The sequence below is a fragment of the Halichoerus grypus genome, chromosome 9 (genome assembly GCF_964656455.1).
Source record: "Halichoerus grypus chromosome 9, mHalGry1.hap1.1, whole genome shotgun sequence".
In the NCBI taxonomy this organism is placed as follows: Eukaryota; Metazoa; Chordata; class Mammalia; order Carnivora; family Phocidae; genus Halichoerus; species Halichoerus grypus.
The window spans coordinates 106313511-106327876 of record NC_135720.1 but is presented as its reverse complement, the minus strand read 5'-3'; the positions used below and the strand labels follow the sequence as shown (position 1 = coordinate 106327876).

Genomic DNA, 14366 nt, shown 5'->3' with positions numbered 1-14366 from the left:
CATTTTATGGGTGCCATACATTGCTGGTAGTACTCACTTGAAATTCTGGAAATTTAATTTGGATTTATTATTTGAGTTTTTGCTTTAAGTCCTCATTTATCATTGAAGGATTATTTTTCCTATATGTAGAGACTAGTTAACTTGGTTGGTTTTTGTATATTTGTTGTGACTAAGATTTTGTAGGCTAGATACTTTTCTTTTCTGTAAGTGTACTGGTAGCCAGTCCTAATCACTATCTAGCCTATCAGTGTCATTGGATATGTGATGGGACCAAGTATAAAGATAGTATACTGCTCAGTACAGATTATAGTCACTCCAGCTGTAAATATGTGCTTTTTAAAATTGTTGATTCTGCATTATTTTTCTCTAAATTATATTTGTAATGATGTAGTAGACTCTTACTAAATAAATAGTTAAATCTCTGCTGCTATTTCTGACAGTTTGATGTTTGATTGGAGATCCTTATCTCAGATTTTATTTTTAAATGGCAGAGAGGTAGGTACATTCGAAGTACTTATGCATTGTTAGTAGGTCTGATATAGATTTGGGACAAATGAACATTAATAGTACTTCCTGGTGCACATACCTTACAGGTATCAAAATTTGACCGAGACTTTATGGTGTAGGACAGTTGTCTTTTAGACTGTGTTCCACTGTGTTTAGGACAGATTAAAATTTGTGTGAAATGATTGAGTGCTATGGAAAACATATATTTTGTGTTTAATTTGCTTTATGTAAGTGTTTTAGGATTTGTGACAGATAGATGCCCAGTGATTAGGATTTCAGATTTCTCCACTTCTATTGGAGGAACTCTGTTGTTATCTCTTTTATATATTGTATTGGAGTTCCATTTGTAAAAATACAAATAGACAAAGCTATATTTGACAAAAAGAGCTGTGCTTTTTTAAAAATTGAAAACTGGTATAAAACTATGGGAGAAAACGTCTACAAATCATATCCAGTAGTCCCACCTTACACATGGAGGATATGTTCCAAGACCCCCTGTTAATGCCTGAAATCATGGGTGGTACCAAACCCTACATATACTATGTTTTTTCCTATACATACATATCTATGATAAAATTTAATTTATAAATTAGGCACAGTAAGAGACTGACAGTAACTAATAATAAAATAGAACAATTATAACAGTATATTATAATAAAAGTTATGTGAATGTGCACGCACTCATTTGCTCTTATAATATTGTACTGTGATGATGTGAGATGATAAAATGCCTGCCTACTTTGATGAGATGAAGTGAGGTGAATGCCATAGGCATTGTGATGTAATGTTAGGCTACTGTTGACCTTCTGACCATGCATCAGAAGAAGGACTGTCAGCTTCCAGTCTGCAGTTGCCCTGGGAGTGCCTGAAGCCGTGGATAAGGGGGAACTTAATGTATCTGACAAGGGTCTAGTACCCAGAATATATAACAACTCAAGAACAAAACCGCAAACAACCCCATTAAAAATGGGCAAAGGACTTGAATAGACCTTTCTCCAAAGAAGATATAATACAAATGACCAACAAACACATGAAAACATGTTCAGCATCATTAGTTATTAGGGAAATGCACATTGAAACCACTTCACACCCACTAAGATGGCTATAATCAAAAAGAAGGAATGTACATGTTGGCAAGGATGTAGAAAAATTAGAGCCCTTGTACATTGCTAAATGGGATGCAAAATGATTCAGTAATGTAATATTACTCCGACATAAAAAGGAATGAAATACTGATACATGGTACAACATGGATGAACCTGCCAAAACTTGCTAAGTGAAAGAAGCCAGGCACGAAAGATCACATATTGTATGATTCCATTGATATAAAGTATACAGAAGAGGTAAATCTGTAGACAGAACTCATACTGGTGATTGCCAAGGGCCAGGGAAGGAGAGAATGGGGAAAAACTGCTTAATGGGTATGGGGTTTTACTTTGAAGTAATAGAAATGTTTTGAAATTCTATAGAGGTGCTAGTGGTATAGCAGTATGAATGTAACAAATACCACAGAGTAGTTTTTATGTTCTGTGAATTTCATCTCAATAAAATATTTGAAAAAACCTTAGAACTTTTATCTTTTAATGTTTGTTTTAGAGTAGACTTAAATAATTTTCTAAGAAAATTTACTTGCTTTTACTCTGTTGACTTTATCCTTGTACATTAGTGGGGTAGCTATCAAATAGTGCCAACTTGAGTTAATTTCCTGAATTTTAGGAAGATGTTAGCAAGATCACCTTCCTGGCTGAAATTATATGATCCTGCCTGAGAATACATACTTCAGCAACTTGACAGAGAATAAAACCTCTGGACTCTGCCATTTAATTCCTATTTAAGAATTCAGTTAAGAAAAATGAAGTCCTCAAGGATAAGACTGTAAGAGAAGCTATTTTTAAAATAGCATTATGTTTAGCATTCCTGGTCCCCACTCACTAAATTTATACATATATCTAGGTTTTTTTATATTTTATGCTTGAAATGGAAGAAAGCTATATAATATTTGCAGCGTACTTTTTTAAATCTGTCTTAGAATTGTTTTTATTGAATGTAATTTTTGTTATACATTTGGCTTGCATCTTAAGAAAAAGTTGGAAAAAACTTGATAATGTACTTCTGAGGGATAATGCTTAGCAGTTCCATAGGTCTTCTCAACTCTTGGCATTTGTGATGGGACATTTTTTATTGTATAGGCCAGGGATCAGCAAGCTGTGGCTCCACCGGCCAGATCTTACCTTCAATCTGTTACTGGCACCACCATAAGCTAAGAATAGTTTTTATATTTTTAAATACTTGGAAAAAATCAATAGGATGGTATCTGTGGCATGTGAAAATGATAGGAAATTCAAAATGTTGGTGTCTATAAACAGAATTTTATTGCAACACAGTAATGATTTTGTTATTGTTGATTGTGTTTCCTTTTGTTGAAGCTTTTGGGAAACAGGAGTCAAATGTTTGGAAACAGAGCCTGTCTATAGTAGCTATTTGGAAATTATATGATCTGCCTTTATAATAAACATGTTATCTTGATTTCATTTTATTTTCCTACCTTTATTCTGGTTTTGCCCTCTTTGTACATCTATTTTGTAATACTGTCTTCTTACATTGGATGTATTCTTAAGTTGCTGTAAATCCTTTTTGAAATGAAACCTAATTCAATAACAAATGCACTGAATGAACAACCTCAGTGAAGACTTTTTTTTTACCTGAAATTTTCACTTATCAATGCTGCTCTCATCTCAAATGCAGATTTGTGATTATTAACTAAATATTATGCTAAGTACTATATTGTGTTTATTTCATTTAATTCTCAGAACAGCCCTATAAGATAAATACTGCTGTTATGAATATTTTATAGCTGCAGAAGCTTGAGTTTTAGAGAGATTAAAAAACTTGCCCAAAGTGTCCTCCTTGCCCAGAGTGTCTTAAATGATAGTATGGACTCCAGTAATGGAATTCTTTAACAGTACCTTGCACTGATTTGATTTTATTCTCCAAATTTTTATTTAACATGCAGTGTAATATTAGTTTCAGGTGTAGATTTTAGTGATTCATCACTTACATACAACACCCAGTGCTCATCACAGCAAGTGCTGCCTTCCTTAATACCCATCACCTACTTAACCCATCCCCTCACCCCCTCCCCTCCAGTAACCATCAGTTTGTTCTCTAGTTAAGAGTCTGTTTCTTGGTTTGCCACTCTTTTCCCCCGTGTTCATTTGTTTTGTTTCTTAAATTCTACATATGAGTGAGGTCATATGGTATTTGTCTTTCTTTGACTTATTTCACTTAGCATAATACTCTCTAGCTCCATCCGCATTGTTGCAAATGGCAAGATTTCATTAGTTTTTATGGCTGAGTAATATTCCATTGTGTGTGTGTGTGTGTGTATCACATCTTCTTTGTCCATTCATCAGTCAGTGGACATTTGGGCTCCTTCCATAATTTGGCTATTGTTGATGATGCTATGTTACACTGATTTTATAAATTTTCAGCAGTGAAATTGGTTTTTTTAATAAAATTCTGATTTTCAAATCCCAATAATAAAACAGATAAAAGTAGAATTTTTTTATTCCAGCATAATTAGCATACAGTGTTACATTAGCTTCAGGTATGCAATATAATGTTTCAGTAGTTCTATACATCACTCACTGCTCATCAGGATAAGTGTACTCTTAATCCCTTTCACCTGTTTGACCCATTCCCCACCCACCTCCCCTCTGGTAAACACCAGTTTGATTCCCTATAGTTAAGAGTCTGTTTTTTGTTTATCTCTTTTTTCTTTTTTTTTTTTTTTTTTAAAGATTTTATTTATTTATTTGAGAGAGAGAATGAGAGAGCGAGAGAGAGCACATGAGAGGGGGGAGGGTCAGAGGGAGAAGCAGACTCCCTGCTGAGCAGGGAGCCCGATGCGGGACTCGATCCGGAGACTCCAGGATCATGACCTGAGCCGAAGGCAGTCGCTTAACCAACTGAGCCACCCAGGCGCCCTTATCTCTTTTTTCTTTGCACATTTGTTTTGTTTCTTAAATTCCACATATGAGTGAAATCATATGGTATTTGTCTTTCTCTTATTTCACTTAGCATTATACCCTGTAGATCCATACATGCTGTTGCAAATGGCAGGATTTATTCTTTTTTATATCTGAGTAATATTCCATTCTATATATACCACAGCTTCTTTATCCATCTATCAGTGGACACTAAAAGCAGTATTATTAATTAATTTATTTTTTATCAGTTGACGTGTGTTAGTTACTTGCTAGAAAGTCAGCTTTGAAATAAGTGAGGTTGTTTCGATGACTATTTAGTTTTAGTGGGGCAGTATGGAGAAAGTCCTTATTCATAGCTCATTTGCATATGACAGTAGTTAAAATTGTTATTGTAATACAGTATATGCTTACATTTTAAAAATTCAAACATAATAGAAATTATGACATAAACTAGTTTTCCATTATTCCCACTGCCTTCTAACACAAGCACAGATAACCTTTTTAGTAATATGCCTGGTATTCTTCTAGTTTGAAAGAAGAGTAACTCACAGTTGACTCACTGACCAAGGTTTGCTTTCTATAAAATAAATGTAATCAAAGAACTATAATTATTAGTCATAATTGATAATACAGTATAGAATGAGATGATCATTTATTTACAAATTCCAACTGACTTATGCTATCATAAGAGCACTTTGAGCAGAAGTCTTTCTTAGCATTTAATTTACCATTGTACATATGAGTAGACTTACATAGCCTAACATCCTTTCACTGCAGAAATTTTTTTTTTTTAAAGAGAGAGCACGCATGTGAGCAGGGGAGGGAGGAGGGGCAGAGGGGGAGAGAGAGAATCTTAAGCAGACTCCACGGTGTGCATGGTGTGCTTGGAGCCTGACGGGGGGCTCGATCTCACGATACTGAGATCGTGACCGGAGCCGAAACCAAGTCAGATGCTTAACCGACTGTGCCACCCAGGTGTCCCCAGAAATAATTGTTTTTAATCAGTGACCGTTTTTCAGGATGTTAACATGTGTGCACAAAGACGGCAGAAGAATCTTTATTCCTAGCCCTGCCCCAAACTGGGTTAATGTAATAGCAAAATTACTAGTTGGTAATCCCCAATATGTAATATTACACATCTTTGAGTGTATTTTTATATTACCATTTTATATTACCATTTTAAAATATAGATAATTATATATTTTTAAGCTGGTGTGTAATTCAAACAAGAAACAGCTCTACCAGGCCCAGCTCTACCTGGGATTTTGTAGGACAGTTTGAACACTACTGGCTTGGATTCTCAAGAATTGGCATTTGTTTCTGTTTCAGGACCTGTTTCATTCTTATAAATTCTGTTTATTGTAATTCTTTCATTCTCTAAATGTCTTGTATTATGGGACATAATTGTGAGAAATGAATGACTATATAACAAGGTAATATCACCAAGGAAACTGAGCTTTGATTCTACTTTCTATTTTGGTATAGCAAGAGGTTCATATTATTATTATTATTTTTAAGATCTTTTGTTTATTTGACAGAGCAAGAGAGCACAAGCAGGGGGAACAGTAGAGGGAGAAGGAGGCTCCCTGTTGAGCAGGCGGCCTGATGCAGGGCTCGATCCCAGGACCCTGGGATCATGACCCGAGCCAAAAGCAGATGCTCAACCTTCTGAGCCACCCAGGCGCGCCACCCCCCTTTTTTCTTAAGATTTTATTTATTTGTCAGAGAGAGCGTGCACAAGCAGGGGGAGTAGCAGGCAGAAGGAGAAGCAGGCTCCCCACTGAGCAAGGAGCCTGATGCGGGACTCAATCCCAGGACCCTGGGATCATAACCTGAGCCAAAGGCAGACATTTACCCCACTGAGCCACCCAGGCATCCCAAGGTTCATATTATTATTAATACCCATTCTTTTATCAATCCCCAGGAGGTACCAGTTCTAGTTCCTTCTTTGTATGGATGGTTTCACTATGTTAATGACTTCTAGTCTCTATAAGAAATAGTAAAATAAACTTTGCTAGTAGGATAAAAAAATTTTTTTTCATGGGACATATAAAGCCGACCATTGAGAAGAGTTGTAGGTAAAAAGTGCTGTAAGACTTAGAAAAATCTTCAAGCTCCATACCCATTTCTTTTAGGAGTCTTTGTCTTTTTTCCTCCATTCTTTTTATTTCTCATCTCCATGTATTTTGTATCAGTTCCACTAGGCTTATCTTTGGTGAGGATGTACAAAAATACTGTATCCTTTATGTATATTTGCAATAATGTGTTGATTCCCATTCCACGATGTTGGAATATACTGATTTGCCTTTTTTTTTAAGAGATGTTTATTTATTTTAGAGAGAGAGCATGTGCACAGGCAGGGGGAGGGGCAGAGGGAGAGAGAATCTCCCAAGCCAGCTCCCCACTCAGCACGGAGCCCGATGCTGGGCTTGATCTCACAACCCTGAGATCAGGACCTGGGCCAAAATCAAAGAGTTGGATGCTGAACTGACTGAGCCACACAGGCGCCCCAGAACATACTGATTTTCTTATTTGAGAAATGAATATAATACTGCCTAGCCATTAAGCTAAATAACAAAGCATTAAGATTAAAATTGTGTAAGACATTTTGCCTAAAAGGTATGATGAACTTAGTGTATATTTATAGTAATACTTTTTCACATTAACCTAGAATTTTTGTGACTTACTCCCTATTAAGTATAAGGTGCAAAGTTCCCCATTCCATACATATACGACGTGCACTGCTGAAAGAAAGTAGACAAGGGAGTGATTTCTTACGGCATCAAGGGGTGGTTTTCTGACCTTGTTGGCTTATCCCCTTTAAAATCAGGCTCTCCTTTATACCTATAAAACTAAATTTTGCTTGTCTGTCCTTAGATAACATTCCTTTGTTTATTCTGGAAATTGGGGATTAGTAGGATATGAAGCTATAAAGATGGTTTGATGTTAGGTTTTGAAGATCCTGGAATGCCATTCTAAAATTTTTAGATTTATTCATTAGGCATTGGGGTGCCATTGATTATGTTCAATTTATTCAGTAATTGGAATCATTATGAACAAAATGTTTCAGGAAGCTTGATTTGGTAGGCTGTAATGTACAGGATCAAACTGAAGAGAAGCTGAAGCTGGAAGATCAGTCAGCTGTTTACAGTAGTATTTTCAGCGGTGGGAGGCAGAACAGGAAAGAGGAGAATTAATGTGCATTTAAGATGGTTGCAATTTTTTTTCTGTTCTTTCAGGATCCTCTTGTGCATTTATCAGAAGATGTGATAGCAAGAACCTACAACATTTTTGCTATTATGTTTCGATATGCAGTAGAGATACTAACCTGGGAAAAAGAAAGTGAATTGCCAGCAGATTTAGAGATAATGTAAGTACAACCCATTTATTCTTTGTATTCATATTTGCTCAAACTCTGTTTTAACCATTTTGATTCTCATTCCTCAAATTAAGTTTAATACAGCTAGGATAGAACATACTCTTCTTTTTTAATAATTAGTTTTCAATAATACTTTATTTCATAGTTTTTTAATATGTGTGATCCACTTAGTTGGTAGAAGTTTCTCCCTGTTAATTGGTTAGTTTACTTAAGCCCTGTGTTTCGGGCACAGGCAGTTTTCTGTTCTTTGTGTGATAAACCTGGTAACTCTCACATTTTTACTGTTTGCATTTCGATTATTGAGGGGGTCGCAAACTTGTGACCAGAGAGCTGGATTCTGCCATAGCTGTATTAAGGTTAAGGGCTTACTTTTCCATGTGATGTGCTTGCTTCAAGCAACCTTCCCTTTAACTTTTAATTCTAACCAAGTTTGTTGGAGTCCTATTCATATTTAAGGTTGATTACAAGTTGAAGTGAGGGTCTGATGAACATCAGTGGTTTCTTTTTTGCTTTTTCAGTAGTGTCCTAGATAACTTAGGTGTGGGTTAAGTGTTTTTTAATAAAGTGAGGTGTTAACTATAATTTTTTGGAAATGTTAAAAATAGTGCCTTATGAATTTATCTTTACGTATATCCATATGTGCCATATGAATCTTCACATATACCCATATATATCCACCTGTATCCATATATGCCATATGAATGTATCTTCACAATTTCTTGCAGGTATTGCAGGTTGGTTTCCAGACCACTGCAATAAAGCAAGTCAAATGAATTTTTTGGTTTCCCAGTACACACGAAAGTTATGTTTACACCATGCTGTAGTCTGATAACATTATGTATAAAAAACAAAGTACATAACCTTAACTTAAAAATACTTTATTGCTAAAAGATGCTAACCATCATCTGAGATTTCAGTGAGTCATAATCTTTTTCCTGGAGGAGGGTCCTGCCTCGATGTTGTTGGCTGCTGACTGATCAGGGTGGTGGTGGCTGTGGGTTGGGGTGGCTGTGGCAGTTTCTTAAAATAAGACAACAGTGAAGTTTGCCGCATGGATTGGCTCTTCCTTTCACTTGAACACTTAGAGGCCATTATAGAGTTTCAGTATTGTGTCTCAGAATACAGAGGCCCAGGGAGAGGGAGAGAGACGAGGAGACAGCTGGTCAGTGGAGCATTCAGAACACATACAACATTTATACTTAAGTTTGCAATCTTAAATGGTTGTGGTTCCTGGTGCTCCAAAACAATTATGACTAACATCAAAGATCACTGATCTCAGATCACCATAACAAATATAATAATGATGAAGTTTGAAGTATTGTAGGAATTACTAAAATGTGATACAGAGACATGACATGAGCAAATGCTGTTGGAAAGATGGCATTGAAGAGGCTTGCTCAACACAGGGTTGCCACAAACCTTCAATTTGTAAAAAAAACAAAAACAAAAAAACCCTAAACCCACAATATCTTCAAAGCGCAGTAAAACAAGATATGTCTGTACTTGAAGTTGGGAACCATTGATCAAAGATCCAAATTTAGACCCTAGAGAATAGAAGAGTTCTGTTTTTATTTTTTCGTTTCATTGTAGGTTCAAGACCACCAGTATAGAAGGGAAAAGAATGTAACTTGCTTCTCTTATACTGTTTTCCTATCTTAGTAAATGGCATTCCATCTACCCAGAAACCTGAATCACCTATACCCATTTAGATTTCAAGTCCAGCTGGTTCTCCCTACATCAAATCATTCAACTTCTATTCCTCTCCATTATTACTCTCCTACTCCAAATTAATTAATTTCATCATTGACAACATTGCCTCCCTAACTGAACTGCCATATCTATTTTTGTCCCTCACGATTCATTCTCCACATGGTAGCAAAGTGAACTTTAAGGCAAATTTGACTATTATTTTTAGTATCTCTAATGTAAATCCCAATGTGGGGCTCGAACTCCTGACCCCGAGATCAAGAGTCACATGCTCTTCTAACTGAGCCAGTCCAGTGCCCCAGTGGATTGTAGAATATTGAGCAGGATCCCTGGTGCTTACCCACTAGATGCCAGTGGCACTCCTGCCCCAATCATGACAACAGAAAATGTCTCTAGACATTGCCAAGTGATCATCTATGGGAGATAGAGGAAAATTGCCTCCAGTTGAGAACCACTGATAGCCAATTTTGACTTTAGGTCTCAGATTACTTCTCTGGCAGTTTTCTGAAGTCCCAGCCCTGTTTTACCCTGTTGCAGCATTTTGTTTTTCTTGATAAAAGCCAGTTCACTTAGAATTGCATGTCTAATATGTATCTTCCCCAAGAGATGGCAGTGTCATAGAGCATGGGGATGGGACCCCCGATGACTTTGTTACAGATACATGCCCAGTACCTAGCACATGCCCTAGAACTAGAACCAAGTATGCTCTTACTTAATCAGCCTGGAGCTAGAGAATATGCAATTAGATAATATATAATTAATGTTTTATGCCACAGAGAGAAGAGGGATACCTACTATTGCATGCTGTTCAATGATGAGGTGCATACTTATGAACAAGTTATTTATACCCTTCAGAAAGCTGTTAACTGTACACAAAAAGAAGCCATTGGCTTTGCAACTACAGTAGATCGAGATGTAAGTAATTTCATTATATTGATGTGACATAATAAATTTGAACTTTTATTACAGATAAGCTATTCTGGGAAAATTGAATAGTCTAGGCTATTTTTATTTTAAAGATTTTATTAATTTGAGAGAGTGAGTGAGAGAGAGAAAGAGCACAAGTAGAGGGGAGGAGCAGAGGAAGAGGGAGAAGCAGACTCCCCACCAAGCAGGGAGCCCAATGTAGGGCTGGATCCCAGGACTCTGGGATCATGACCTGAGCCAAAGGCAGATGTTTAAACGACTGAGCCACCCAGGTGCTCCTAGGCTATTTTTTTGTTAAATTTCATTTGAATATTGGTGCAGATATATATTGGGTGTAAATGTAAGCTGTTGTCAGATAGAAAGTTTAGGAGGAAATGTAGATACAGTTGCTCTCATTCTACCCAGTGATTAGAAATCCTCAGTTACGGGGCACCTGGTTCGCTTAGTCGGTTAAGCATCTGCCTTCAGCTCAGGTCATGATCCCAGGATCCTGGGATCGAGTTCCGTGTCGGGCTCCCTGCTCAGCGGGGAGTCTTCTCCCTCGCCCTCTGCTCCTCCCCGCAACTTGTGCTCTCTCTCTCTCTCACTCACTCTGTCTCTCAAATAAATAAATAAAATCTTAAAAAAAAAAAGAAGTATTTGGTTATGAAAATAGACATTATAGCAACCTAGAAGAATAAATGTTATGTCATTTAAGGAACTATACTTATTAATGTTTTGGAAATATTAGGATGGCTTTGAAGGAAAATACTTTAATTTACTTTTCATCATTGAATAGAATGAATGTTATAAATATTAAAATTGACCAGAGTTGTTATATGCTCAAATATGTTTATTTGTTTACTGGATGAAAAGTTATTAATACTGAATATAATATTTTTACATGTTAATTTAAAATATCTTCATTTACCAGGGTCGTAGGTCTGTTCGATACGGAGATTTCCAGTATTGTGAACAAGCAAAATCAGTAATTGTGGTAAGTAATTTAAAAACATGCCTACACTGTTATTTTTTTTATTAGTTTAAAACTCGTTCCATGTTTTGGCATTTATGAAAACATTTTTCTGCCTTCATGAATGTAAAGCCAACATCAACCAAAAATCATGTTTAATGATACGTTTCTTGAACATTGTATTATTGCTCTATCTAGTTTTTTTAAGGTATATAAGATTAATATTGAAAATGAATGTTTACATGAGATGTAGATGTTCTGCCTTCCAATTTCTGTATCAGAAACATCTTAGTGTTTCGTTTTTGTTTTGTTTTTGATAGGGTGTCACGTTACTTTTTAGGACTTAAACTGGCCTTTAGCACCAAGATTAGAATTCAAGGGAAGTTGTTTCTTGGTAACTTATAGCAAGATACGCTGTATATACTAATAGTACTTAGTGTATTATTTCTCTAAAGAAAACTATTCCCCACATTTATATTTATTTTAAAAAGTAAGAATTATTTTAAGCTATTCCATGTAAATGAATTTTATATAAATGTCCTTTTTTGGTAAATATTTTAAATATGCAGATAAAAATGCCTGTATGCCCACATTATACAGCATTTTCTTCATACTTATTTTACATAAATAGTATAGAGGACCCTGTATTATCCCTTCTTTATCCTATTGCCTTTTCTCCTACCCTAGAGATCACTACTTTTATTAATTCATTTGTTCTTTCTTCTGCGTGCCTTTATACTTCCTTTTATTAAATCTGTCAACATTATATGTATTGATTTGGAGGCCTTTAAACATTAGTTCATAATGTTTCATAACAAGATTCATGCTGGATGTATTATACTGCAACTTTTCATTTCAGTGTTGATACTAGGTTGATGCATGTACCTGTGAAGTATTCCATTGATAACTTTACCATAATTTCTTCATTCTCCTGCTGATGGACAATTAGGATAATTCCTTTTTTTTTCTTTTTTGCTATGACTAACAGTCCTGCTGTGGACATTGTTTTGTCTCTTTGTTGCATATATGCAAAAGTTTCTCTAGGGTATATACCAAGAAATGGGATTTCTGAGTTGTTAGGGTATGAGCATTTTCATCTTTACTAGATTTTGCTAAGTTAGTCTCCAAAATGGTGGCACTAATATACATGCCCACCAGAGGTGTATAGAGAGTTCCCATTTCTCCACAACTTTGTCAAAACTATATGTTGTCAGATTTTTTAATTTTTGCCAATTTCATTTGTATGAATGGCATCTTGTCAATTAAATTTGCATTGCCTTACTTATGAGTATCTTATTTCATATATTAAGATTTTATTTATTTGACAGAGAGAGAGAGCACAAGTAGGCAGAGCGGTACACAGAGGGAGAGGGAGAAGCAGGTTCCCCATTGAGCAGAGAGCCTGATGCAGGGCTCGATCCCAGGACCCTAGGATCATGACCTGAGCTGAAAGCAGATGCTTAACCGACTGAGCCACCCAGGCACCCATCTTATTTCATATTTATTTATGTTTTCTGTGAATTTCCTATTCATACCCTTTACCCATTTTGGGGGCTTGTCTTTTTCTTACTCTTTTATTAAGGGTTCTTTATGTAACCTGAATTGTAGTCTTTTATTGCAAGTATCTTTTCAGATGTGGCCTAATTCAAGTTCGTCTCTGGTGCCTTTCATTGAGCAAAAGCTTTAAATTTTAGTGTAGCAAAATACATCTTTTTCTTTATGATTTGTACATTTTATGTCTATTTAAAAAATTCTTTCTTGATGTTTGGACATACTCAATTTAATCACGAGAAACTATACTGTGGTTGAGTAAAAGAATATTTCCATTTTTAGGAAATGCAGACTGAGTATTAAGGGATAAGGAGGCATGATGCAGGGTGCATATAACACACCCTCAATCGTTCTTCAGGTTTTTTTTTTTTTTTTTTTTTAAGTGCATATATGTGTATCTGTGGAGAGAGAAAAATAAGGTGGAAATGAGAAAGCAATTGAAATAAAAGGTTTATAATAGATGAATCTGAGTAAAGCTCAGATTTTTCCTTATATTGGTTGCTTTATAACTTCTTATGTTTAGTAGTATCATTTCAGTTTTTCCTTTTAAAAAAAATTAGTATTTATAATCTCTAGTGGCATTTATGTAGATATAATCATAATATAGAAAAGAAAGACCAGAAATAGATACTAGCTAGAAGGAAAATCTAGGAAACTATAGGTACATTCTAAGGGAGGAGGAGAGCTTCTTAACCAATACTAGAACCCCAGGAGTTAAAAAAGAAATGTATTTTTTGGCTACATAAAAAAATTAGCATAGCAAGATATTCCATAAACAAAGTCAAGAGACAAACAGTAGATTTAGCAAAATTATTTCTAACATAGAGGATGGACATTTAATGTTTATGATAAACAGAATACTCATAGATTGTCAAGTAGGGAACAAACAACAAAATAGAAGAATGGACATAGGATATGGAAAGGTAATTACAGCAGAGAAAAATCTAGGCAGTCAGTATACATGAAGAGACTCACTCATTAGTAATCAGTAAAATGACAAGGAGATTTCATATTCATTAGGTTGGAGAGGTTAGAGTGATAAAATACCTTACTGGCAGAGATGCGGAGAATAGGAATGCTTGTGTAGAATAAATTGCTACAGGATTTGGGGAAATAATTTAGTAGCATCTATTACTAAAGCTTTACCTTTCCTAAGAATTTATCCCATAGAAATGTAAGCACTAGCAAGTGTGTATACAAAGATGTTCAGTGCTGCTTTTTTTGTAGTCAAAGAAGACTGAAAACAAAGGGAATATGAATGCCCTTCTCTAGAGGATGTTTGAATAAATCCACACTACAGAATATTATGAGTCATTAACCCAAAAAAATCGGTTAACGCAAAGATGCACAAGAG

General features: G+C 35.6%; 1 protein-coding gene across 15 annotated transcripts in view; it reads left to right on the top strand.

The window, feature by feature from the left end:
- UBR2 (ubiquitin protein ligase E3 component n-recognin 2) overlaps window positions 1–14366 on the top strand; it is a 116099-nt gene that overhangs the window by 35650 nt on the left and 66083 nt on the right. For 14 of the 15 annotated variants that reach the window (XR_004920289.2, XM_078055312.1, XM_036101638.2 and 11 more), the window contains 3 exons: window positions 7736–7866; window positions 10359–10497; window positions 11423–11485. Coding sequence is in view for 13 of the 15 variants with exons in the window: in XM_078055312.1 (XP_077911438.1) it covers window positions 7736–7866; window positions 10359–10497; window positions 11423–11485 (333 nt within the window). In the remaining 2 variants the exon portion in view is untranslated. Of the gene's footprint in view, window positions 1–7735; window positions 7867–10358; window positions 10498–11422; window positions 11486–14270; window position 14366 lie in introns of those variants that run through there. The other variant, XM_036101660.2, reaches the window with a different exon arrangement.